Below are 27,830 nucleotides of genomic sequence, written 5' to 3' on the forward strand. Positions count from 1 at the left end.
CGTTCTAGCTGCAAATCTCTGCAAACCTATAGTGCCGGTGCATCTTTGTAATCCTAAACACTGCTATGAGAGTTAAAATGAACATTTCTTGGCAGGGCCAACATCCTACATTTTTCCCCAACTGCATTTTTAAAATTGTGAATGATACCTGAATCCGATTCAATCTTATGTTGTTAATCATAGTCAGTACAAGAGTCTTGCAATGATATTATGTAATTTCTGCTGAGCATAAAATCAAATTATATCAAAGAGCCATAATGATCTAATTTGACTATAAAGCTTATGAGATCTAATAACTCACTTTTCCCAGGCTGAAATTTTGATGCATTCATCTTCTCAAAGCAACAATGTGATACAATGTAAAAAAAAAAAAAAAAAAAAAACAACAAACAACACACCCCTAAAAAAGCCCCAAACCCTAACAAAAACAATAACAAAACCAGCCCCAAGTGAACAACAGAATTTTTCTTCATGACTGAGCTTGTCAAAACAAGAGGTTTTCCCCAGCCTAAATCATCTGTTGTTTTGTAGGTGGCACCTGTGTTGTTAACCCCACCGACCTGTTCTGCTCTGTTCCTGGCCGCTTATCCCTACTCAGCTCCACTTCCAAGTACAAAGTGACCATTGCAGAGGTGAAGAGGCGCCTTTCACCACCAGAATGCCTCAATGCTTCCCTCTTAGGAGGTATTTTGAGAAGGTAAGTTGAAGGTGAGAATAACAAGTCCTAGAAAGTGCTGTAATTTCGGTAATTGGGTTTTCTACAAATAGGTTTTGTTCCCTTTCCTTACTTGGATAGGTGGTCACCATGTGGGAAAACAGGAGATGGACTGGGGGTGAAAACTATTTCTAGGGAAATTTTCAATAAATACAAAAAATGAAGACTGTGTTGATGTTTTTCACAGAAGGTTTGCATTTTTCAGTGAACTCATTCATTTTTTTTACCCTGTCAGTTCATTTATTCATCGGAGACTGATAGGTGTTGCTTTGCTTTGTTTTGAATGTTTTTTTTTAAAAAAAAACAAACAAACAAAAACCCAACCAAAACAGGAAAAGCCCTTAATGTGCAGAAAATTTCACCAGAGCTACAAATCTTACTTCTTCTTGAGAAACTATTTAAAAGTAAATTGTTTTACCGAATGTATTTACAGCCCTCGCTCAATAGAAAACTAAACCATGGAGCGCAGGGATGCCTTTTTCTTCCTTTCTCCTCCGCATGCCTTTTGAGTACAGAAAAGACAGAATATGCTGATTTTATTGCTCTCCTTATCCTATGAGATACTGGAGGGAAGTAATTAGGTACAGTTTTGCCTCTGACCCTTCACAGACCAGAGCAGCCACCTCCAGAGAGCCACAGCAGAAAGGAGGGAAGAGGCAGTCTGTGTCCCACCTTGCAAGTGGAGAACAAGGAGGCGGCTGTAATTCAGCCAGGCATATGTAAGTCGCAATGTCCCTGAGGCATCAGCTTAGATGGCACAAGCTACTTGAATGCCCTTTGATCAAAACTAGCTGGAAAGTCATGGGCTATTGCATTGCTGTCACTGAAGGCCACACTGATCCTCCTGCTTATACTGAAAGTCGTTTTAACCAGCTTGCGATATTCTAAGTTATGTAGTACTCCAAGAGCTGTCTCGAGCCATCTTGCAGAGTACTGACTACAGATCATCAAATCTTAAAATTGTTTCAGGGGCATGAGCCCCATTTAACTACCTCTATAGGCACTGACATCCAAAATCTACATCCCCCCAAATTTTCTTCCATTATTGCTTCACCCTGCAGAGGCCTTCAGCTAATAGTCAGAGGAATATATGCTTTAAATACTTATACCACAGACTTCAACACTAGTGCAAGCTATGAAGAATGCAAGGGCATCAGCCCGATCACAGAGGCCAATTTCTTTCTTCTGTTAAAATGCTAGAATAATCCCCATCGATTTTTGGCCCAGACCAAGTATCACTCTTTCAAATCAACCCTGGGCACGGTTCAGGAGTTAGCAAAAGCCAGGGACTGGTCCCAGCCAGCAGCCTGGCTACGCTAATTCTGCTTTACAAAGCAGAGAGTGTAAATGAATAGATTTGGTCAGGCTATACCTGTTGGTGTGGCAACTAGAGAAAAGACTCAAATGTTCTGTAGTTGACCAGCAGAGATGTAGCAAAACTAAATCCCATTCACGGTTTGCCAGAGCCCTGGCAGGGTGGGTTTTGCACCCTGTCAGCAGTCACTGTCTAGGTGTTTTCCCAACTAGATTTTCTTCAGAATAAAGTGTTCTCAGAAGCCATTTCCTGATGTACAACATGGCCAAAGTTGTGGTATCTCTCACTGTGTAAAACCGGTTATCCAAATGGTGGTATTCCAAGTTTGATTCCTTCCTCGGCCTGAAGGAACTTGAACCTGCACCTCAGAACACCCAGTTAAGCATGCTTAATAGTCATAATAGCTTAATAATTCTAAGATGAGAGCTCCTCAACCTCCATTGGGGTTAATTAAATATTTGTTGAACAAAAGCAAATGTGTAATTGTAGTGATGGCTTTATCACTTAATGACCAGGTCATTCATTTGAGATGGGAGAGATCTGGGTTGCAGTCACTGTTTGATGTTTAAGCATTTTAACACCAGTAATTCCCTGCCAGCTGGCTGCTGCATGTGCCTAAAGGACACAGGTTAAAATTCCCTCAGGCTGAGGAAGAAATTGAACCTGCATCTTCTGTGTAAGTGGGCATGTCTCAGATATTTCAAACGCTGAGACACTGCAGAAAAGCAGGTGTGGGATGCACCAGGAACCATTTTCTGAGAGCAAAGTAATGTAGGCATTTGGGATAGGGGCGTGGGTAACCAGCAATGGCTGGGATTTTGGCTTCAGCATTTCCTATTGCCTTATCCTTCTTCCTTGCAAGTACTGGGCTTCGTAGCCTACATTTCTAAGTACCCAGGTCTCCACATAAATCATAGAGGGATCGCTAGAGCTGAGTTCCATGTAGACATCTACATTTGAGTAGCTACCGGGCTTCCTCCTATAGCCAGGTGGGATAGATGGCTAAAGCCCTTTCTTTCTAGATATCTGTTTAATTGTGCTAGAAGTGCATGTTTCTCTCTTGATTGTCTTTGGAGCTTGGGGTGGTTAAATCAGATATAAGCGACTGCACTGTTAGTATTTATATTCAGTCATTGCAATCCCAGGCTCTGTGCCCAATTCAGGACCACAGGTTCCACTAGGTGGAAAGCTGTCTGAGGATCTGATGCCCCTGTGAAGGCATTGTAATGTCTAACATTGTCAAAGGACCAACATGAAAGACTTGTACAAGGCGAGCAGGATGTTCAGAGTACAGCTCTGCAAGATTTTCCATTGTTGACATTAGTGCAGGCATTACCCCACACATTTGTCACTAACCTGTATACAATTTCTAGGCATCGATTAACATGGGGAAAAAGTGCAGAATAAAGACAAGTTTCTCTCTCCTACTGTTCTCTCACAATAGAGCAAAATCCAAGAATGGAGGACGCTGCTTGCGAGAAAAATTAGACAGACTGGGACTGAATTTGCCTGCAGGAAGAAGAAAAGCAGCAAATGTCACACTCTTGACTTCTTTGGTAGAAGGTAGGGTTTATAATATTGCAATATAATATAAACATAATTAAAATGTTTCCTTGTATGCAACACTTTTTGGCCAGTGTTAAATATCATAACCTGTATTTTGTACAAAGAGGAGAACTGGTGTGCCTAAAGCCACAGACAGAATGAGTGGCAAAATGGAAGTTCACTCTGAGACGTCTTGGCTCCCAGCAAGTGATTTGGTCCTGAAGTTTCCTCAGCATTGATCTGTGTTTTTTTGTGCTGGGATCTGACTTACAAATCGATGATCCAAGTGTTCTTGTGAGTGAGATGAATGTCTTATACCAACTCTACAAGTAGGTTTGTTTATCCTCCTTTTTTAAAAAACTTGTGAATTTCCTGGAGCTGATCCAAAAATGTGATTTATTTTTTTTCTCCCATAAGAAGGCATAATATTTAGACAAGCCTTTTCCCCCCACACATAAATGAATGAAATCTGTTTTCAGATAAACTCTAGAGAGGCCCAGGAGATACTTTCTTGGCCTTTATTTGTTGTTTAAATATCATTCACCAAATACTGCGAGGCTCTTCAAACCTTCAGCAGGGAGATGCAGGTTCAAACCCCTCAGGCAAAGGGAAGAAACTCTACCTGAATCTCTTCTATTCTGGGTGAATCCACTAAGTACTCAGTTTGTTGTCTAGCTGCAAGTAGCAGCTCTGGGAATTTCAGATCCCTCCTCCTTGATGTTGAGAGCACTCAGCTCATCCTAAAGGTCAACACTTCTAGGATCATAACCTGAAAGGTCCATACAGATCTAGCCAAGTAGGCTGAGTTCTCAGCACATATTACCACAGAATCACAGAATTATGGAAAGGTTGAGGCTGGAAGGGACCTCTGCCCATCCTCTAGTTCAATCCTCCTGCTCAAAGCAGGGTCAATTAGGAGAGGTTGCTCAGGGCCTTGTCTACTGAGGTTTCTATTGTCTCAATGGATGGAGACTCCACAAGGCAATGGAGTGCTGAATCCACAACAACAGAGGTTTTTCAGCATCTAGGAGGAGGGGCAAAGGTTCTCAGGGGCCACCGAACACACAGAACTACAGTGGGGCTGCTCTGAAATACAGGTGTGTCCTTATCACACCTGCTTGTAATAAAGAGAAAGCTGTAATGGAGTTACAGTCTTGGAAAAAATACCAGTTTATGGCGCAAAGACTGTTCCTACCTTCACAGTCCTTCATACATCTCAGGGCTTAGCAGGGAAGAATAAACAGAGCTATATGGCCAGTTACTCATTCGTCACGAGAGACTGAGAGTGAGGAAGCCCTCTTTCAACTGCTAGCCTGGTACTGATGGTAAAGTACCTCTACTGTAAGTCAGAATTAGATTCCTCGTTCCCAGGGATGGAGCTGTTCTTGCCTCCCTGCCCTTTACTCAAAGCCAATATCAAACCTATTATCAAGCCCATGGTATTGCTTTTGTTCTTAGACTGCCTTACTTTGAGTCCTAAAGACATATACTGAGACTGAGCTCACTTTGACAGAGACCTATTTGCCTAGACATGCTAACGATGAATTTTTTTCCACTGGAATTTCTGGGAAATTCACCACCATGTGTGTTTAACGTTCCAACGGAAAACAAAATGAAGCTCATTTTCTGTCTGTGTGACAAATCCTTGGCCAAACTTGGCAGTGCTCCTTGAACTCTTTGTGGTATAAGCTTCCTCGCTTTGGACATGCAGATAATACTCCCAGGTGGTACTAACTCATAGCACGGTTTCCCCAAGGAACCCCATCCTTCATTGGCTCCTGCTGCTTTAAGAAGCAGAATACAAAGACACAGGTTTATTCTGGGTTTTAGAGGACATGAAGAAAATAATATCGGCTTTTTCTGTGTGACATCAATACAGAAATTGACATCATGATTTTTTGGTCTTATTAAAACCCTAAATATCAGGTGCACTGTGTGGACTTCTCATAAGGAGCCAGGATTGTGTCATTTTTGATTACTTCAAATGGTTCTAAGTTTATTATTACTAAAAATGTTCACAGTCTTCAATGTATCGAGGCCTTTAATTAATCTCTGTAAGGCAGGAATATGCTCAACCTCTGGAATATCTGTTTAAGCTACAAAAAGACAAAATTAGTTGTACCATGATTAGGTATATTGACCAAAGCCATCTCAAAAGTCTCTGGCATGACTAATACTTCTCTTTCTCTAAAACAGACTAAAATAATTGAGTTTGGGGGAGTACTGCTAAGTCCAGCAGAGGAACTGCAATGAATTTCTAGGCTGCATGGACATGTAAACTTCCAGACTTCATGAAAATTATTCTGTTGCCCCTTGTTTTCTACAAACTTACTTAATGTGGGGTTCAGCATGGCTGCTGAGTGTTTACTATTATTCTTGTTTTGGTCAGGTTGCATCTTTAGTGTCTAGGTAGGGACTTCTAGGACCCGAAGTAGGGATTCTTTGAACAGCTCATCTCTCTTTACGTTGCCATCCACATAAATCGGCACAGTGGGTGGAAAGACAGACTGGGAGAATGAACTCGGCGTGGCAGGACTCTCCCCAGCGGTACGGGACAGATCTTCGCGCAAACGCGTAGGTGAGGGATGCCCTCTAGTGCCTAGATTAGATGAAGGGAAAGGTCATTTTTCTTACCAGTTCTAAAAGGAAAATTCCTATATTTTAGCTGATACAATAAAGGCTCCTCCATTAAATGCTAGCATTGCCAAGGCTAAGCCTTACTGCTGGCTCAAAGGAGTCAAAAGCTTCACAAGTGGGAGCAAGAAATGATTTGGGGAGAGATGTCCACTTCTGTTTGGACAGGTCACTTATAAGGTAGAGATATAGCATGAATGTAATTGCAGATGCAGGTAAAATCAATGCATGAATTATTTTAAAACCACCAAACTTTTTTACAAAAAAAAACCCCAAATCCAACCATAAAAAGCACTTATAAAAAAGTCTGGAGTTTGTTTTTCTGTCAAACCTAATTAAGACACTAAATTTCCAGGACACAGAATTGATGGCATTCATCATTTGGGGACCAAAACTCTTGAGAAAAATAGGTCAGCTGTTACTTTTTTCACCGTGCTATCAACTGTCACACTTCTCCCCCACCAACCTTTGTTTAAATGTCTTTCCATTTGTTCCTCCTCCCTTCTCACCCTACAAATAGAAAAAACTTTCCCTCCACCTCCAGCCTGTCCCTCCTCCCCCTGGGTAGCATTTCTGCTGGGTAGAGCATCCGGAGGAGGAGAGAGTAGGAGATTCAGACGCTGAGTGTCCCTCTCCTGGGATGCAACTTCTGCCTTCACTCTGATAGGAGCATCTCTCACTCTTGCTAGACCCAGGAGACATACATGCTGCTCCATGCACCTGCCCACAGAAACCTGTCAAGGTACGCGGCTGGTCTCTCCGCTGAGGCTTTCCAGAGTTGTCGCTGCCAATTCAGTTTCAGCAACTGTCCTTTTCCATCAGGCAAAGCTTTCTGGTCAATTGTCAAATTATATAGGAAAGGCAGCACTGCCTATAGCTGCAAAGCCATGTGCTGGGTTTGAGGAGAAAGGATCAAGACGCATACTTTGTCTCTGCGGAAGGAAAGAGCTGGGGATATTGCACATAGAGATATTCGATTTAGATTGAAACAAGGCAATCGGTTATAAAAGCCAGGGATTTTAGGCATTTCTTACTTTACTATGAATCCCCCCGATGTAAATAATAACTGGGCAGAAGGCAGAAAATCTAAGGTAAAAGAGGTCGGTTCGTTCACATTTCCCACGTTTCCACATTCTCCCTCAAAATCAATGTTTGTCCAAATTATGATGTAGAAAAAGAAAGACCATCTTTTACAACATTTTGTGCAAACTACTTTCCCCACCAAGCAGACTTACTTCCTATGTACAGCAATATGAGGGACCTCTATTCACAGAGTTTAACAAAAAATAATATGTACAGAAGTGTATCACAATCCACTCCTAAACACCAAATCATCATTTGGTCTGGCTTAAATATTCTATCTTAGCTCAACAATGAGATATCACAAATCATGTTCTGCAGAGTGTTTTCATGTCCAGGTTTGTATTTTTATTCAGAACTTGATGTTATAATTTAGAATTCCTACTCTGTATGTCATATGGAAGTGTGTGCTTATGTGAATAAATACGCATAGTGCTAATGTGCATTCGTAGCGTACATCAGCTTTCCATTTCCAGTAAAAATATGTTTTAAAAATATATTTTAAACATTTTTTATTTATTATCTCACAAAACACAGTAGGTACATTTCTATCTACATTTTTAGCTATCTATAGCCACAAGCAGATAAGTAATTTTGTTTCTTTTTGCTCATGATTTTACCTCTTCATATCCCATTAACATTCAATCACAATAATAATCCTAGCTCCAGGTAAAGTGGGCATGTTTTATATTTTTATATAATTTTCTCAGATCATCAAAACATTTTAGTGTAATTTCTTCAACTCTAGTAAATAATATACACCATCTTTGTAGAGATAAGTTTGAATGACAATTCATCTTTTCATTCCCTTTTTTTCTTTTACATTGAGTGAACACAAATTCCGGTCAGTTTGTTGTTGACCATGTTAAATAAATGCCTACATTTCATCACATAAAGTTTTGCTTTTCCAATGGCTAAATGTTTAAATTATTTGGTGATTATAGGCCTTATATTGCTACTTGGGTCTGACTGGAAGCAGGACAGAGCTGTATGGACAATGGTAGTTCCACCTGATGACAGCTTCATCTTCTTTCCATGCTGGCATGAAAACAAACCTATCAAGTGTTTTAATGGAGTTTTGTTGAAAAGCAAACCCTGGTGCTCTTCTACAATTGATTTACTCTTTAAGTCTTTATTTAAGGAAAAGTAAAGGTGTAGCTGAAGTAGAAATTTTGAAGCGGCTCTACAGAAAATTTAGAAGCTATGGCTTAAATTTGTACTCTTTCTCATCCATGAGGAAGTCTGAGATAGATGTTTTAAATACAAAACTGGCAGTCAGCTATATGACTGTTCATTCTGCCTCACTGTTAAAATACCACTGAAATCCATTTTAATTTCACCAAAAAATTCTTTTACTTTTCTGGAAGCTGTAAACTAAGTGGAAACCATTTCTCCTTTCAACTCAGAGATAGTGGTTACTTGTTAACTTCTTACTGGTTTTAGGCATATGGGAAATCATGTTTAAAAAATCCAAATAAATCCAAATGTTTTTGAGTATAATCTTTATTTTTTTTCTGTAAAATTGGTTACAGCTGCGAAAGTTGTTGTTGATTGGCGTCAGCAAACAAATTCTTTGGGAGCAGTGCATGTATTTTAGTAGTACTTGAATCCGATTAGTTCAGATGAACACAAAACAAAGTACTGGCTCGTGGAAACAAAAGGTATTTTTCTGCTAAAAACTCCAATGATAGAAGGGGAGACAATAAACTGAAAAAGTGGAGAATAGAGTCTGGAATAGAGGTCGGTGCATGCTGTTCTTCGTGCCTCACATTGCCCCTGGCACAGGACCACTACTCCCGTGGAAGTTTCCATCTTCCTTGGCTTGGCCAGGTCTGTGCAGAGCAGACCCAGTCCTGCTGGGGACGGGATTTGTCACACCATCTCTATCACAGTTGTGTCTGTCCTCTCATGTCACATTGTAGTCAATAGGGAGAAATCAGCACTTCTGGGTGATTAACGATTAAATTAAATTAAATTAATAATTAAAAATTTGATTATGTTGCTCAGAAAAGCTGTGGAATCTCCAAGGTCGGAAATGTTAAAGACTAGGCTCGCAAAGGCCATGAATAACCTAATCTAAGGCCATGCTTTCAGCAGCAGGTGATCTCCTGAGCTCACTTCTAACCCGTACTTTTCTGTAATTCCTCTGATCAGCTTTTGCCTTCTACTTTAGTATAGGATGACACATGCTTCAAGTGCTAATTTGTCTCCACTGACTTGAAAGTATTAGGTCAGACATCAATACTGACATTTAATGAGATTAATTCCACTTGCACATGTCTCAAAGGGAAGTGTGACAGTACCTGCATCCTTCCTAATTGTTCACCTGGAGCATCAGCCTAGTCTCCAAAGAGCCAGGGTCCAATGCCACTTCTCGTAGCGACAAGCAAATACACAACTGAAAAAAAGAAAAATAAAATACAAACCCCACAGTATCTTAACCCCAAAACTGTTCTGGAGACATCTCTGTTAGTGCCTCATGCAGATGTGCTTCAACATACACTTCTGGTAGCTGACCTATTTCTACTTTCTACAGTGAGAGGAGAGCAAGTGTCATCTGGAAGTGCCTATTTCTCACCAGGGAAAAACTAACTTAGGCACAGATGTTCACACCCCAGGCAGCTGTGTTTGATCAGATAAATCCCACACCAAGGTTGTCAGAGTCACAGCACGCAGGCCAGAGTGTTCAGTAAACCCTAAAACGAAATTCTGGGTTCTCTAAGCTAGTGGAGGGGGGCAGGTTCTTCCAGAGGCATTTGGCACCAGCATGGAGTTGGGTTATAGTGTCCAGTCTCCATGGTGCGGTAGGGAGATACTCAGTGCCTGCCGCTGTCACAGTCTTCTCACAAAGGCTAGTCAAGCAACGTATTCCCTTTGCCTTGTTTTCACCACCTATAAAACATCAATTGTGATCTTCATTGTCATCCCTTTTCATTTCGTCTGGTCAATTTTGGTAGCGATATTTTTGGACACAGGATTGTTTCTCATGCCCTACTTTGGGGTCTACTCATCTTTAGCATGGGGCACTTGTATTGTGCCTGCTGGCTTAACCCTTAAGCAAATATGCTGAAATGTGTGTTACCCCTACAGCTCCCTCCTGGGGTAGAAGGCTATTCTTCATTTAGAGATAGAGAAGTGAAACACCAAAGTCTGAATCTCAGCTCTTCAGAGTTATATATTCCTACCTTCTGTTAATTTTTGTGCCTTAAATATAAATGATGAAGCAGGCTTACAAAACTTGAGCAACTTCCCAGTACTCACGGGTGGCAAGGGAGGGAGCTAAACCCGAGTGTCTTCACTAGTATTTTCTCATGAGAGAAATACCCTTCCTTGCTTCTAGCTGGCACCATCTGATGACTAAGCATGAGCCCAACGGGGCTGAGATCTGTAACTGAGCTTGGGAATAAATGTCTACAAAAGTGATTTGCTATTGTTTGGGGTTTCTTTAAGAGCAGAAGAAATTCTGTAAGCATAACAATAACAACAATAATAATAATAATAACAATAACAATGACAACCACCACCACCACCCTAAAAACTGACTGACCCATTTTGTTTGACCGCAGGGGAAGCGTTACATTTGGCCAGAGATTTCGGCTACACCTGTGAAACAGAGTTCCCTGCCAAGGCAGTAGGAGAGCACATTGCCAGACAGCACATGGAACAGAAAGAGCAGACAGCGAGGAAAAAGATGATCCTAGCGACAAAGTAAGAAGGGAGGGGAAACTAAAAAAGAAATCTGTCTGTCACTTCTCCATTTTGGATCTGGGGGCTGGGGGAGGGAGGAGTGGGAGTATGGAGCTGAGACTGCGGTGACTGCTATCACAACAGTACTCACTGACAGCAAGCGAGAGCAAGCTTCTTTAGAGATGCTGTAAGAACCTTATTGACTACAACGAGATTTTTGTAGCTATGTTCTCATTGCCTGTGGCTAAGGGGGCACATATATCTCCTCAGGTGCTTTGGTTTAGGTGAGAGGAGGGGATATTACCTGGTAAGATCTATAGGACAGAGACTGGCTTTGCCTCCTGTTTGTGAGCAACAGATCTAAGCTTCTACTGAAGTGCTAGTTACTGTGGGATAATTATCATTAGTCTGCTGAGGGAGAGCTGGTTTGCAGAGGGACAGATCCACTCTGGATGGAAATTGCAAGAGTTTCCCTGAAGTCAAAGACACTGGAACAATGCAGACCAGCAGGGGAGCTTTGCTAAAGCCATTAAAGACACACAGACACCCGACTGCTCTAAACGAGCCACTCACCACCCTGGAGCAGTAACATTGTGTTAGGATAACGTTTCATCTAGGTTAATTAGCCTTGATGAGGGAGGAATTAGCCTTCATGAGCTATGGGAAACAGGAATAAATAGTCTGCATGGAACAATGTAAACCTACACTAGGTGTGTGATATGCCTGCATGGGGTAACCTTGAACTTGTTCATACTCTTCCTGTGATTACTGCAGTGTTACACAGTGAGGCTGCAGGAGAGCTGAGGCCAGAAACCTGAGCTGCCAAACCACCATCCCAGTGCTGGAAATGTCTGGAAATCATCCAGTCTGGGAAATACCCAACAGAGAGGAATGAGCCTGTAGTAGGGCAGAAGGTTGACCAGCAACAGGATTGCCCTTTGTATCCCAGCGTCCTTCTGCTTTGCCAGGATCCCTGGCCTTGGTGTCCCTTTTGTATCTAGAGCTCTTTGGCCTGCAGGTGACCCAGAGATGACACGTATTGAAACATCTCAGGCTTAGGAATCCTGTGAATACAGCCTGTGATCCTTCTTTGGGGTGATAAGCAGAGCACCATGTGGCTCAGGGGGCATTTGCTGGTAATGAAGGTGACGAAAGACCTCACACATCATGGTCTTAAGTCCCTTGTAGATTAAAAGGAATACTATAAGTGGAATATGGTTTTATTGTTACCTGTATCCACATTTGTTTTAAGGGCCTAAAGGCTTTCAGAAACATGAGAATAAACCAGCTGGCAAGAAGCATCTCCTGGCTGCAAGCTGTGTCTCCCCATCACTGCATAGCCCATTAACAATCTGCCCCCCTGACTCTGTAAGAGCTGATGGTCCTGCTGGGCAGCACAACCTAAGCAAGAGTTAAGGCTGCAGGTTGCCCCAGCTGGAGAATTTGTCCCATCGATAAAATCTTACTCAATGATAAAGATACAGAACTTCCCCCTTCTTTTCTGGCTCTAGCCTCCAAAGGTTGTCCCACTGAGGGACACACAAGGGTCTCACTACCCTTTCTCACCACTCCATACCTACTTTTTCACCACCACTGACTGAGATAGGGAGTTGTGGGCAAGCATTACTCCAAACCCCCATGAACTCTGGGCTTGTAGCCTGCTATCCTGCACTTGCAAGGAACAAAATTACTTTTCTTCCCCCTTCCATCACTTCAAAGCACCAGCAAACTGAGCAGAGAGGTCTGTCGCTAACACAAAGGCAGGCCGTACTCTACTGCAGCCCAAGTGCTTGTTGAGTGGGACAGATGGGTCAATGTGTGTGCTGCTACTGCCCTCTCCTGCCTGGAAGGAGAACAGTGACTCACAGACCAGTCCTGTCCAGGTACTACAGGAGACATGGGTCCAGGACATAGCTAACGTTAGCATGGTATTTCCCAGACATGCTTCCATATGTCTGATAGTAAGTACTCTAGGCATTTGCCAGGAGTTTCAATTATTCACTAGGCATATGTAAGCTCTAGGTTTGTCAATTTAGTAATGTCACCATTGCCCTGTCTCATGTGCTTGTGAGTTATGGCACCAGAAAAAGTGGTGCGTTGTTATGCTGCCACCAAAAACAACAGTGAGATTCCAGGATGGTAAAATAACTCCTGGCAAGCTTTGCCTACGGAAAGAACCGGAGTGCCATTGCCTCTGTGTGTTGCCACTGTCCACTGTGGGACAGAGCCAGAAGCCCTGAGAAAGTGTGCCTTTGGCAGAACTGAGGAGATCTTCCACACGTGGGGTCTTGAGGAAAAACTAGGGAAAAGAACAAAATTATTTCCAAGATTCCCAGAATACAGGTGAAATTCCATTCTGGAGTCAGACATCCAGCTTCAGTGGCTTGATTCAGTTGCCCAGACATAGGCACCTACTGCCATTTGGGATGAACTGGGTTATCCGGTTTGGTTACCAGCTGCTGCTCCAGAAGCACACAGGTCTCTTTGTGTTACTGTGTTGTTATGGATGAGTTGGGTACTACATATCTATGTGTGGGTAACCGAACAGAGCCTTTACTGTCTGCAGTGCAGCAGTGTCTAGCGTCCAGTAGGAGCTCCCAGTGTTATCAATGGCATCTATAGCTTGTGATCAAGCAATCCACCCACCCTGAGTGGAAGTAGTTCAGCTGCCATGCACAGAACAGTGGTCCATGGGCTAGTGAAGGCTAAAGACTGCTACTTCAGATGCCAGTAGCCCTCTTTAACACAGAGAGGTCACTGAGTTTCAGATGACACTGTCTTCATTGCCCTACCTCATCTGAGGATGTGTTGGTATTAACAGTGAATGAAATCAGGATCATTTTCTATCATGGAACAAACCACATTAATAGTGTCAAACTACATGACCTACCAAAACCTCTTGGAAATGCTCTCTCACATTCTCTAACTCAGAACCTGCCTAGGACAGTATAAGTTGGTGCAACAAGTTATTCCAACAATACGATGGTCTAAACAATGAAGAATCAGACTTGCCTCGTAATTATCATGGGAAGAAGAGATGATTGGGCTGTGTAGCCAGTATACAGCACTGCACACAAGTGATAGCAAGGGCAGGATGGGAGTGAAGCAAGTTTTGGTTAAGAGCTGAAAGAATAAGAAAGGGGTAAACAACGGGAGAAGAAGGTCTCCTATGACTCTCTTTCTCTCCACTTACCTCCTTCGACTTAGATGATTATCTGGGCACTCCAGAGGAAGATGCTTCAAAAAAAGGGTCTGAATTGTCATAGTTCTGGCCAAAGGGTGTTGGTACTGGCCTGTTAACCCTAGACTCTTTAGAAAGGCTTCAGGACATGTCTGTGCAATCCACACAGAAAAAAATAAAATTAAATTAAAAAGAAAAAGCTGGCACTTGGTTTTAGAGGGTCTTTAAGCATGTATTAGTTCACCTTGCAGAGGAGTGGGAGACTCTGAGTGACTTTACAACAGGGGATGGAACCTGATCATGTTGCAGCTAGGACAGATGCAGAACTGCTGAAGGCCATATCAATAATTCCACTTGATGGAGAGGCACACTGTCCTTTGGGAAAAATCACAAGAGTTTCACAGCACAAGGCCTTCTACATGTGACAGATATCCACACATTTATGTGGACCAAAACAGAATAGTGTGAACAACAATTTTATTGTGGCATTGCTTACAGCCAGTCCACAATAATCAACATGTGGCTCATGACTCTGGACTCATTTGCTAGTTTTCTGAAAAAGGAGCTCTGAGACTGGATGCACAGGACCTGCTGAGCATCTCTCTGATATCTGGTCTTTGAATATCTGGCAGCTCCACCTCACTTTGAATATATCAGACCCATGGGCACAAATTTGTCCCACTCTCGTACTCATCATGAGGCATTTGCTTTGGCCACTGCTAGGGATAGGGTCATGACTAGATGAGCTCTTGCTCTGATCCAGTACAGAGTGTTTTATCTTTTCGTGGTCATATACTGGAACATCTGACCATCTATCACAAATCACTAGGTGCCTCCCTTGTAGGAATGACCAGGACTTCTTTTATTAACCTGTGGCCCCTAAGACAGCATAACCATCTTTCTTTGCTTTTTCAAAGTCACAGTCCAACTCGGCAAACAACTGCCAGCCCCTCCCCCTGACACTACCCCAGGTGATGTTTTACTGGTAGTGGAGGCTCTGAGATACCACTTTGCCTAGAAATCCCCTTGAAAAAAGTAGGTTATTGCTTTTTACAGGTTTTCATGTATAATAAAAAAGTTTTTTTCTTTTCTTTCAATCTGCCATCATTCAGTAAAGACTTTTGACATGTGGAGATGGAAGGGAACTTAATTGCACACTTGGTTCTGACACTTTCCTTTGTCAAAATATAAGAATTTTTAAGATGAACTTTTTCAACAGGTAGAAAGTAGAGGTTGGAGCAAGGAGAGAAGAGCAGTGCTGACAGGGCCAACTGGGGATAGCAGATTGTTTAGAAGCCAAAATGACTGACTGTTTTCAGTTGTTGAAAGGAACTGTTTTTCCTCTAAGGACCTTATTCATTAAAACTGTATGCTGCATTTACATACATTTCTGCTGAATACCTCTCTTTGCCTGAAAGGCTAAGATGATGCTGTCTTTTCAAGCAGTCAGTGTCTAGGTCCATGCAGATGACAAGCATTTACAGAAATAAGACTTGGATGAAGTCCAGCAGCACAGCAGGAAAGAGTTTTCTGCACCTCTTCTCCTCTCAGCTGAGAGAAAGCTATGGTGTCCAAAGTCTATGTCCACAGGTCACAGAATGGTGATATAATGAAGGGTACAACCAGGTTAATACAGTTTCCTTGCTTGTAACTTGGCAACGGAGGACCTTGTAAAGACCAAGAAGCTGAGTTTACCCACTTACTTTCCATTATGCCCCTGTTCCAAGGGACAAGAGTTAAAAGATGATAACGAAGAACTCAAACTTTATCTAGGACCATATGTGCAAAGAGTCTTCTAACAGAAGTCACAGACCACAGAAATACTCTTCAGTATTAGAAATTTGCCCCAGGTACAGTGGTTGCAACTATGCTGACAAAGTAAATCACATACACACTGAGTCATCAGATTGCAATTGTCTGTATTATTAAAATGTTAGAATGGCTCCTTGAACTCTTCCAAACACCTTCTGAGCATGTTCTGGGAGATAGCACACACCAGGATCCATTCTTAGGAAGCCACCCTGTTTAGGAGGCTAGAGGAGCATGACTATATGGACCTCATCAGATGGTGACAATTTGCATGAGGGCATGAGAATGAGCCCTGGCACTGTATACTCTACTAGGTGGCACTGTTTGCTAGGTTACGTGTAGTGGTTGTGACCAGTATTAAGTCAATCCAGCTGAGTGTCAGGCTCATATCAGGTATTTCAAGTGAGTGTCCTGATCATCTGCTAGGCATCATGCCCTCCTGACCCCACATTATGTGCCTTTATTTCCAATACAGTCAGTGGAGAGTGATATCCTCCTTTAGAGAAGTCCTGATAGAGTTATCCAGACACCTCTCCTTTTTTTGATTAGCTGTATCATAAACCCATTGAAAGTAAGTGGTGTTGCTGTTCACCCATGGTCCAGATAGCACTCTTCTAAGGATGTGCACTAAGTGGAGCTCATTTGGTTTCTTTTTTAAAAAAGTACGTTGTTAGAATATTCCTAGACTAATTTATGAACTGACCCAATCCAACAATATCACAAGAATGAAAAGGCCTTATTTTCAGGTCTCTCCTAGTGTTAGGCTCTATATAGAGGCGTGCCGGGGGATGTTTTTAACCCAGGTGCTGAGGCATCCTGAGAAACATAAGGGAAGACTTGAGAGGGAGAGGGAGGACAGCAAGACCATGCATCCTTTCAAAGAAGTTGGGCTACTACGCTGGCGGGAGACCAGGCAAGACAAAGCCTGAGTTCCCGTTACAGGGTGCTGAACTGGGGTCTCGCATCCTACCTACTGAAAGTGTATATTGCCCAGGAAACCACCACCGAGAAGAAGTGGAGATCATGGGATTTGCCTCACTTGCCTGTCTGTTGTGTAGGCACTGACAGCTGAGTGAGTCACTGAGCTCTTCCTACAGTCACCAGCAAGAAGGAAGCACTGTTAGGAAACACATTCTCTGGACTGCTGTAGACACCTTAAGTTGCCTGATACATGGTAGAAATGTAAAGCAACTTTCATGAATGTTTCAATAAGATATTTAAATCTTGCTGCAAGAATGAATTCTCACTCTGGGCAGACCTGTAGGAGAGGTCTCAGTTGAGGATCTAGCAGTTCTTCTGTCCCAGACTTTTCAAGAAAGCAGAGAATGAACACAAATGGAAGCTAGGAGAGCAAAGGTAGCATTTTCCTTCATAACTCTTAGTGTTCCATTTGTCTTAAGAGTCAGGGATCAAGAAGGCAAAGCCAAAATGACCAGGACTTCTATTTGCAGATAAACCAGTGCACACAAGCAAACGTACAAGTAGTGGGTTATTTACACAAAGGCTTCAGGCATGTTCTAATGCCAGTTCATAATTTTCTTTGAGCCATAACCCTTGCTTCTAATGTAGGTGAGCTAACAGACTTAACACTGCCAAACTGAGCCCAATTTGGGAGAGAAATCACATTCTAAAATGTCAGTGTTAATACAGGTCCAGAGGGGAACTATTCCTGTTCAAGAGATTCTGTACGTTGCTGGCTCTGAGAATTTTGGGCAGGGAAGCAAGAGGGGGATTTCTTTGCCTTTAATTTCTTTGACAATGCCTCTGCCAAACATTTCTGTTATGAATGAGATCACTCAGGATAAGGTGACCATGTTATGGGAATCAGCTTTATGGAGTGGATTACACCTGTCTTATTTAAGGTTTTCAACTTTCCTTTTAGACAAATATGTAAAGAATTCCAAGACCTTCTAAGTCAAGACAGATCACCCCTCGGATCCTCCAGACCGACTCCAATATTAGACCTCGACATCCAGAGACATTTAACACATTTCAGGTATGATTTTGAAAGAGGAACAATTAACTAAAATCCATATTTTGGGTAAAGACTACATATGATATCATAATGGTATTTGTTCCCTTACATAGAAGACTATAATGTCTATAATCCCTTTGTTGTCTGTGCCTGTTAAAAGCACATGGCTGCCCAGCAATGTAGTTCAGGTTACTTGCATCCATCCTGCTTCTAGGACCACAGTCTGAATTTGAGTAAGTAATTTTCTACATCTGCTGGCCAAATCTCCCCATCTGGCCAGAAAGCTGTCTTGGCCTAGATATGAGCCAAATCACAAGCCCACCAATGAAGCGGATGGTCCAGAAATGTAGAAATTCAAGTTCAGGGCCAAAACAACAACAATATGCATGAATCGAAGCAGCAATGAAAGGAAGAGCAGTTAGGCTGCATCCTTACCAATTAACTAAATAGTTCCAGAGCCACCTTCATGCTACTGAGACCATTTGACATCACCTTACCATGACCATACCATTAACTCTTTGGCCTCCAAAGCAGACTAGCCTCAAAGTACACTACCTGCTAAGTCCTACTGCACTAATTCCTGAACAACACTGGAAAGGTCTGTGAGAATGTGAGCTGGTTCAGACTAAGAAGCCAGAGACTGCTAATATATTTAGACTCAGTTCCTGGGCCTGTGCCCTAGTGGTATTTAATTTACTGGTGTAGACAGCCTAAGAAGCTATTATGAAGACAAGGACCCATGGTACATACAGACCAAGTCTAAACTTCATCAGAATTTTATCCAGGTTATGGATAAAAGTGTATAGATGGTTCGGGAGCAGAAACGTTTGTTAGCCCAGGAGTTGACATACAGTTTCACGTATTTGCCTTAGGCTATGTGATAGATACATTCAAGAGTGATATGGGAACTTCCAGAGGGTCACTTTGAAATAGTAGGGTCATCTCAGATATTTATCAAAGATAAATTTGATGAAACATCCTAGAGGTGCTCCTGTCTTTGCTCAGACCACAGAGGGGAATACATGACTAGCTGAGGCTACAGATTATTTTTTTCCTAGCCATTAGCTGATATCTGAAAAAATCAACATGTATATAACCTTTCCAGAGAGATTTTACAGACTGTAACACCAAGCCTTAGGATGATGTTGCATGGTTCTTCAGCACAGCCAGATGAGCCATTCTTCACTCATTGGCTGGACAGGCAATTTTTATACTCCAACATCCCAGCATCATTTAGTTATTAAGTTTCTGATAGAGCATGAGGCACCCAGCAGTCAGGTGTGATGGTTAGTCCCTCAGACTTTGAATGGAATCCAAAATACCCACCATCCCACAATTTCCATCTATTTGTTGGGGGCTAAGGAAAGGCAAGGATAACGCGTGGTCCACAAGTGCACACATTCCTATTTATACATACACATACCTGTGTGGATTCGGTCTGTATACAAACATACCTAGACACCCCCACTTCCATTCTCATGCAGTGATGTGCACACACATACACATACCACTTACATCTATGTACCCTTTCCCTTATACACATGCACCCCAAAATACCTAACTACACTTGCACAGCAAAAGAGATGTTTATACAGGATCCTCATAGAGGGATTTTAATGGGCTACCTAGCCTTGTGGAAAAATAGATAATTCCCCATCACATGCACACAAAGTAAATGTGATACAAGGTAGCTAGTCCCCAAGGATTCCTGTGTTTAAAGAAGAAATAGCAGTCAGGATAACATGCTGAAGGCTTCAGCTACAAAAGCTGTCAGCTGGTACAGCTCCCATCCTTCTTTCTCTGCCACACTTCAGTAGGTTGGAGTACAAAGCTTCTGTAGGCAGCTCCTCGATCATTCAGCACTTTCATGCCTGCTGTAGGCAATAAGTTTTGGACTGAAGATGGGCACCTAGTAGAGCACAGGTCTTGATCCTACACAGATACTTCCGTGGGCTTCAATCAGACAGCCTTCTCTGCTTATGCTTCAGGAACGATGAGTACTGCCAGACGCACAGGCGGAGCTGACGCCATGTTCCTTTTCCACCTACTGTAGAGAAGCTGAGGTCAGACTGAGCTTCTGACCCAGACTTCTAACTCTACTCATCTACATGAAGGTGCTTCCATGTCAGCCAGGTGTGTAACTCCTGCTGTCGTCTCTAGGGATCTTGTCTGTAGAACCCATGAAATCTGCATTACAATTAAGCAGTCTCTATAAACTCCCTTGACTGAACAGTCTAGTCTAGATCTCCAGCTGAATGGGAGCTTAGCCAATCAGTACACACTAGACACTTACATTGTAAAGATAAATCTAGTGTAGGCAAAAAAAATATTGTTATTCCCATCCCCTGTATCTGGCAGCCTTCACAGCTAGGTCATTTGAACTCCTACCACTACTTGCTTCTTGAGGTTAAATATCACAGGAGGCACTTAAGCCTGTCTCAGGTGCCAGGGAAGATGTGAGAATGCAATTCACCATATTTTCCAGGAGCATTAACTATTTTCTGAGGCAAGTTTTCAACACAGACTGCTCCTGGCTGATCGTTTGGTTTCTCTGTCTTTGAGAGATGAGCCTCAGACCGAACCAACCTCTGTCACAGGAAATTTTCTTCTGATCAGTTGGGGATGGGAGAAGAGGAAGAAATTCTTGGTACCCCAACACACACCTTGTAACCAAGGAACAACAAGCTCACTGCTGTCTGAGGCACAGCATAGCTTCCTACTGGTCACAAGCATAAATAGCTGCTTGCCATTATACATCAGTCAGGAATCTTTTCATAAGAAGGTGTTGAAAGCGTCTGCCTAAAAAAGCAGATGCCTAACACCAAGAATTCAAATACTCAAAGTACCTGGGCCCCCACATTCCTGATCACAGGTCCCACTTGAGATTAGATTTCCAAAAGAGCAGGTTGTCCTTATTTATATACAATGAAATGAACACAATTATCATGTATCTATAGATAATGAGCTTTGCAGCTGTATGCTGGAGAAGGATTTGACCTCCATACTATAGTCATCAAATACTCTGATGACATCTACAATAGTCAGAGTCTAAAATTAGACTGTCTTAATAAGTGGCTGGAACTGATTACGCACATTAAATTAATGTTATTTATGACTGAAATGCCCAAGAGCTGTTGGTGTTCTACAAATAGGTCTTGCAGAGGAAACATAAATCTGAAGTAGTGACGCCATGCAGTCATCACAATTTCTATAACATCCTTTTTCAATAGTGAATTTTTCATCTTCATTTCTATCTGTATTCCAGAACTGTAGGCTTTCTCACAATAAATTCTCTGTCTCCATGCTATATAAATCTCTAGATTGGGATGGAGCCAAAATAGTGCATTTGGCAAGGACAAACCATAGTCTTTCACTGGAATCTCTGACAAGGTTTTGTGAATGTTTTTAGCATAAATATAGCATGTTTTTCAACCATTAACCAATATGAGATGATTTTTTATTTGGGGGAATCTCATATAGTTTCATACAGATTTAATGTAACAAGAAGAGGTTCAGAAATTCTGCCTTGTAAACCATAATCAAGGCAGCAAAGAAACCACAAGATTAAAAGTGGGTATTTTATACATATATGTGTATGCTTATGTTATAAGATGTCAGAAAGTCAAAGAATTTTTAATGACCAGAAAAATTCACAGGAATCACACAAATCTCTATTATTAGAATAAACTCTATGATAATGAAAGTCTTTTTGAAGAGCTATAATATCTGACACCTACAGCAGAATCCAGCCTCTACCACCTTGGGGTAAAAAGGAGGGGGTTTTAGGAATAAATTACCCTACAGCTGTTAAATGCAGAGTTATGTGCTCCACTTGCTCATGATGTTACTTGCTCAGTGTTATCAAATTAAGACCAGGGTTCACAGGCTGGCACAGGTCAGATCGAAACAGCCATTTCCTCTATTTTAAATCTTCAAGCTCACACTTTTCTCTGAAGTTTTTTTCACTAAGTCCCAATTCATCAGGATCTGTAAACATGTGTCCAACCTGAAGTACAGAATAGTTCCCATGAAGGGATCAGAATTGCTGGGTTTGCTCAAACTCCAAACTCAAAGTTCATACAAAGCATAAAACAGGGGAAATCTTCAAAGGAGCTGCCAGTGAGCCTGAAAACTGCTGAGTTTTGCACAGCTTTACCAGATACGTGGAAAACAGAGGCTTTCCTACACCCCTGATACAGCCACGTTTGTGCAGCTGCTCTCTGAGATGTCCATCTGACCTGAATACAGAAAACTCAGTGTGCATGAAGAATGATTTCCCAGTCTTGTTTGACTGTGAACAGGCAATTCCATGGATCTTTACCTTCACAGCAGCAGCTGTTGTGCACTACCCAAGCCAGGGCAGTAGTACACATGCTTTATTGAAGATTTCTCCCTTTTCAGCAGATTTTAAGGTAACGTTGCAGAGAAATTATATTTTTATTAGAAAATAGAAGTAGTGCCAGGGACACAGGCATGTATTGCCTGCTTGTGCTCCTTTTTTTGAGGAATTCCTGTGGTTTTGTTGCCTGGTCTAACTAGCAGTGTCCCAAACTCTTCCTGGGTGCAGTGATGCATACGTATCACTAATATATATGTAGCTTGAGAATTCAGGGAACCACCAGCCTTTATTACAACCCAGTCAGGTGCTTTACCTTTGCTATAAATAATATACTAAGACTTAGAGAAATCCAGCCTTGTCAGGGCTGGGTCATATAAGCCACTGACCTCACGGGCTAGGTGTTGGAGGCAACTCAGATTTCTAAGCATATATGTAAGTGTAGGTTCAAGAAGTGGTGGTATGTTGCAGGGCTACCCAAGCTGTCCTTCAGCTCTTCTTTGTTTCCTTCATGATAAAGGCAGAGGAGCAAGTAGAATAATCCTGTGCAGTGTATCTGACCTGAAAGGCAAGACTTGAGCTACCCTGTGCCAAGTTTCTGAAGACAGAATCAGCATTAAGCCACAGGGCAAACAAGAAAACCCTGGGAAAATCTATTTCCATTACTAAGTGCTGAGACTTTTTGTCCTGATACTTGTGTCTCTTTGTTGTCCTCTAAAGGCTGATCTGTGTAAATGCATTTAGGAGTCTACTACAGTAGAGAGCAAAGTCAGCACACCAGTACCAGAAAAGAACCCAAAAGTTTCTACCGCTTTAATTAGAGGAACATATTTCCCTCACCCCTTGCTTTCAAAATAGAGTGAGGATCAGGAAAAGGAGAGTGAAAGTGAGAAAGAAAGAAAGAAGGAAAGAAGAAAGAGGAAAAAAAAATTACATGGACCTTCGTTTCTTTTTAAATGCCTTCTATTACTTATAATTCAGTAGTCTTCTCTCCAAAACCACACAAAATCATGTGAGACTTTTGCATATATGTGTGTGTATCTGTGTTTACAAAAGGGAAAAGCTAAGATTTTAATTTCTCCTGAAACTTAAACTATTTTCAAATCCTCCTGATAGCAGTAAAGCTGAGATTTCATCTTTCTTTATTTTTTTCAGGACAGAAATATTATACAAATCTATCATTGTAAGCTGGTTGGTTTTGGATTCAGATCAGGCAAAGATGCCTGGTTTCATGCTCAGTGAAACCAAGAGACAGCTCTCAATTATCCAGGGTGATGGGAGGGAAAAAGGGGCTTGGAATATTTAGAGGAAGCAAAAAGATGCATGTAAACAAAACACATATATAAGGCTTTGAGTATAATTCACTTTAAAAATGCCTGGAAATGGTGAACCAGGGCATTCATGTCCTACAGCAGATGAAGACAAGCCTGTCTAGAGACACAAGAGCTCTGAGACACACATTCAGAGAATATACGGTGCAGGCAGTTGTGATGGGAGATGGTGAAGCCTTGGATAACCCCCAACACCCATAATCCTGCCACTCTGAATGGTGACATTGCAGGCTAACAGGTTCTTCTGCTGGATCTGGAACAATGTTGACCAGCACAATCAGCAAGCTCCATCCTTTTCTTGTTAATGGCACACAGATAGATCTGAAGCATGTCAGTATGGGACATGGTTGGGATTAACTTGTGTATCACTCATCTACTATTTTTGCACTTCCCAGACATACAGTGCATCCAACCCTCTTCAGAGTAGAGAACCAGACCAGATGAATGAAACATTTTCAGTTGTACAGTTCCCTGCTGTGAAGAAGGGAAATGTTTCTGCCACATTTCAGAGAAGGAATGGAGACATGTAGAAATTAAGATACACAAAAAAAAGATACATGAAAGCTAATCCAGTAAATTGTGTGGGTATGGTCCTGGACACTGGAACATAATTGTCTGTTAATGTCTGATTGCTGCTGTGGTTCCTGGTTATGGATTTGGCCTAGAGTACCTCTTCCTGTCCCAAACAATTCCCAGGCACCAGTCAGCCTTATCTCAGTCAAGAGGATGTTCTCAGATGGAAGCTTAGACATGGCTATTACTTGGTAGGTTAAAGTGTTTGAATAATGGGGATGAGGCCAGGCTACACTAGACCACGCATGATCAGAGGAGGAGCCTGGCTGCTCTTCACTTTGCTAATGCAGGCACAAGTGACTAAAGGCATTCCCTAGCTTTGGTTTAGGAACCTCAGAGTGATTCACCTGTCTGGTGAAGCTAGGGACCTAGGGTTGTTTTAGATGAGATATTCTGTCTCACATTCATCTGTCCTTCCCTCAGCGCAAGGGTCTTTTGTGAGTAAGCCATCATATCTACCAGCCTTACAGGTACTCTAAAAGTTCCATGAACCTGCATGTTCACTTTCCATTGCTCCTCTTGAAGCTGTTCCCTTTTGCGGAGGAAAATTTAAGGCTGGGCTGAGAATGAAAGACCATGAGCATTGTTGTTTAATGTAGTAGCTTCTGCATTAAACCAGAGCTAGAGTTCTGGATCTGAGATCATGCTTTCTTCACTTCACACTTAAGTCTGCTGATGAAGTGTTAAACCAGCCTTCAGTCTAAGGAGCAGAGTTTAGGATATGCCTCCAGCTGGACCAAATGTCCAAAACACTACATTAGTATTTTTCTTGATTTTAGACCCTAACTCTCTCTTGTTGGGTGGATAGAGCATGTATCTGCTTCTCACTTCCATTCAAATGTTGTAACTGAGCTTCCTGCAGATTCAGCAGGCAACCTGAAAGTCACACTCACATGTGTTGTCTTGTCTTTGCCTTCATAACCTGCCCTTGCATCAGAACAGCTTTGATTTTTATTCTTTTTATTCCTAATTTTTGGCAGAAGTCTTTTTTAGTTCCCCAAAATCTCATGAAAACTAGAGTTACCAGAAAACAAATGACCCACATTCTGTGCCAGGAAGCCAAAAATCATCACAAAAAAAGACTTGAAAAGAGAAGATTTGCTGAGATTATACTCAAGAGATCTGTGTCTGTTTCTTGGCTTACATGTACAGACTCCCTGACCTCATTAGTCAGCCTCTTAATCTCACTTTCTTCATGTGTAGAATTGGGTATAGACATATCTTCTATGTCTGCTTTTGGGACACTCTGTGTCTATAAGAATCTGTAATGTTTGGAAAGTTCGGCTACCCTACTAATATCATCCATCGTATAAGGAAAGGCGAATACTCACTGAGTACGGAAGTTGGCTTTGATCCTTTACCTTCAAGGTTATATTTCATCAAGATGCAAAATCACACCCAGATCATCTATTTTATATATAAAATATAAAGACAGCAACACAGCAAAGGCAAAACTACTTTTTTAAAAGTGACACTTCCTTCAGTGCAGAAACCTTATAAAACCAGACAAAAATAATAGACTCAGAATAATAAAACTAGATAATGAAAGCCATCAGCATCCTCACAAAATATTCTGTGTTTTGCCTAGCTGTCCAGCTGATATGAAACACCTTTCCTATGAAACTGTTAGAGACAAAAGGTTCGCTGTTTAGGTAATCTCTGAGCCTGGAGCTGTTAGTCTCCTGCAAGTGCCTGGCATCACACTGACAAGGTGACACAGAAAAATGACAGAGAACAAAAAAAAAAAAAAGACTCAGACTTTGGGAGCAGCGAGAAAGTAACAACCCCCTTCCTGAAGGGTAAAAGGGAGCAATGAAATGAGTTTTGAAGCTCAACATGTTTTTTAAATTGTAGCAAAGAGACAAGCCCAAAGGCTTACTTCTGGCTTGTCTTTACAGATGTGCTTACCCCCTTATATATTGTTCTCTCTTTTTTATGCTTCTTCGTTTATCAGGAGGTAGAGTGACTGCTGTCATAATTCCAGCCATCTTGATTAGCAGCAGAAGCCCTCTTGTTTGGATGCACGAACTGGAAGAAGCCTGGTGCGCAATGAAGTTTGTGGTGGAGCACCACTGGTGCCCTCTAGAGTTCCCTGATTTCCATAATCTCTTCCAGTCTGGCTTTAGATGCAGCTAGCTGAGGGACAGCACTGGTTCCTATAGTGCTGGGGTACTAGTAATCAACAAATTGTTCCTTTCATTTTCCTTTTTTTTTTTTCTTTTTCTTCCCCCTTTCCTTTCCTTGGCTCTTCATTTACTAAAGGTATTAGAGTTCATTCCTCCAGGATCTCCCCCTCACTGTCCCAGGGTTTATCTCTTTGATCTTTCCGTAGCAAGGGTTCAACCACCTTCTCCTGCTCTGCTGAGGAACAAAATCCTTTTGAAAGGGTGTGAAATTCCCTGAAGTCACAATTTATAGAGTCAAGAGAACAGATAAATATCTCTTTTCTTTATCCTCTTTATTAACAAATAAGTTCCACGATTACCAAGGAAAAAGAAAATATACATTTATTAAAAATGGAAAAAAGTTTGGAGAGTTTGACTTTATTTTAATCCAGCACTTAAAATTTCTTATAACATTTAAGGAACATTCATGTTTCCCAAAAAAAGGAATGCCATCCCCTCACTTCCAAATTACTGGATTACAAAGTTGCATTGTCCCTTGTCATCAGCATGTTTACAATGTCTACTTCATGGTCTTTTTCATTTGAGGAGGGCAATGGGGCTTCTCAGCTGCATTGGCTGCCTCGCTGGAGAAAGTCTGTGCATGGTGGCAAGTTGGTTGAATCTCATTAATTTCTCCACTTTCCCATAGACCAGAAATGTGAGCATTAACTAAATGAAAGGATAAACTGAAGGAGCTGAAGCCTGTGTGAGTGATGTGCTCATTCTTTTTTAAAACTGTCTAGTCATCTTGGATCTGTGGTCTCGCTGGTGTGTTTGGCTCCACGGGTAGTAATGAGCAGTGAGGCCACTTTTCATCCACAGTTAGCCAACAGCTTGTACATCTTTTCCCCTTTCAAAACCAGCAAGTCACAGTGTTATCCAGTGGTTTATTTGGAGAACATAGTGTGCTATGCTGGAAACATTTTTTGGCAAACATCTGAGGGATTCTGTGAGTGCCATGTGCGCCACAGTGCCGTGGCTTCATCTTTGGTCTATAGGTCAGAAATATTCCATAGTCAAAGTCTTGGATGTTTCAGGTATGTTGCCTGGGTAATTCTCCTAGTGTGGAAAATCAGTCTCAAAGTCAAAAATAAACAGAGCTGAAATGGAATATTTTAGAAGTATGGGGTATCAGCTCTATCTTCTTACTTTCTCCATTGCTTTCACACATGGTAAAAGGAGGTCCATCTGCTTAGGAGAACATGTCCTTCATACACTTGTCTGATTATGAACAGAAGACAAGCATGAGGGCCTGCTTTGCAAGACAACTTTCGTCTGTGCTGTTTGTCACTCTGATCCTGATCCTGTAGGCTTCTTATCCCTGTAACACATACTGGCCATGTGCTTACCTTGACTATCAGTCTAACTTGTGTCGTGGTTAGACCTACTGACCTTCCAAAGCAAAGTTATCACAATTTAATTCTCTAGGCAACCTTCACAGGACAGACCTTGAAATCAACAGAAGCACCTCTAACTCAGTATGG

At 41.8% G+C, this 27,830-nt stretch overlaps 1 protein-coding gene across 1 annotated transcript in view; it reads left to right on the forward strand.

Moving 5' to 3' along the window:
- Positions 1–27,830, forward strand: part of TFAP2D (transcription factor AP-2 delta) — a 54,282-nt gene that overhangs the window by 15,724 nt on the left and 10,728 nt on the right. Inside the window, exons 3-6 of the mRNA XM_037393191.1 lie at positions 532–697; positions 3,475–3,593; positions 10,856–10,997; positions 17,849–17,962. Coding sequence (XP_037249088.1) covers positions 532–697; positions 3,475–3,593; positions 10,856–10,997; positions 17,849–17,962 — 541 coding nt within the window. The remainder of the gene's footprint in view (positions 1–531; positions 698–3,474; positions 3,594–10,855; positions 10,998–17,848; positions 17,963–27,830) is intronic.

This window comes from Falco rusticolus, chromosome 6, assembly GCF_015220075.1.
Source record: "Falco rusticolus isolate bFalRus1 chromosome 6, bFalRus1.pri, whole genome shotgun sequence".
Classification (NCBI taxonomy): Eukaryota; Metazoa; Chordata; class Aves; order Falconiformes; family Falconidae; genus Falco; species Falco rusticolus.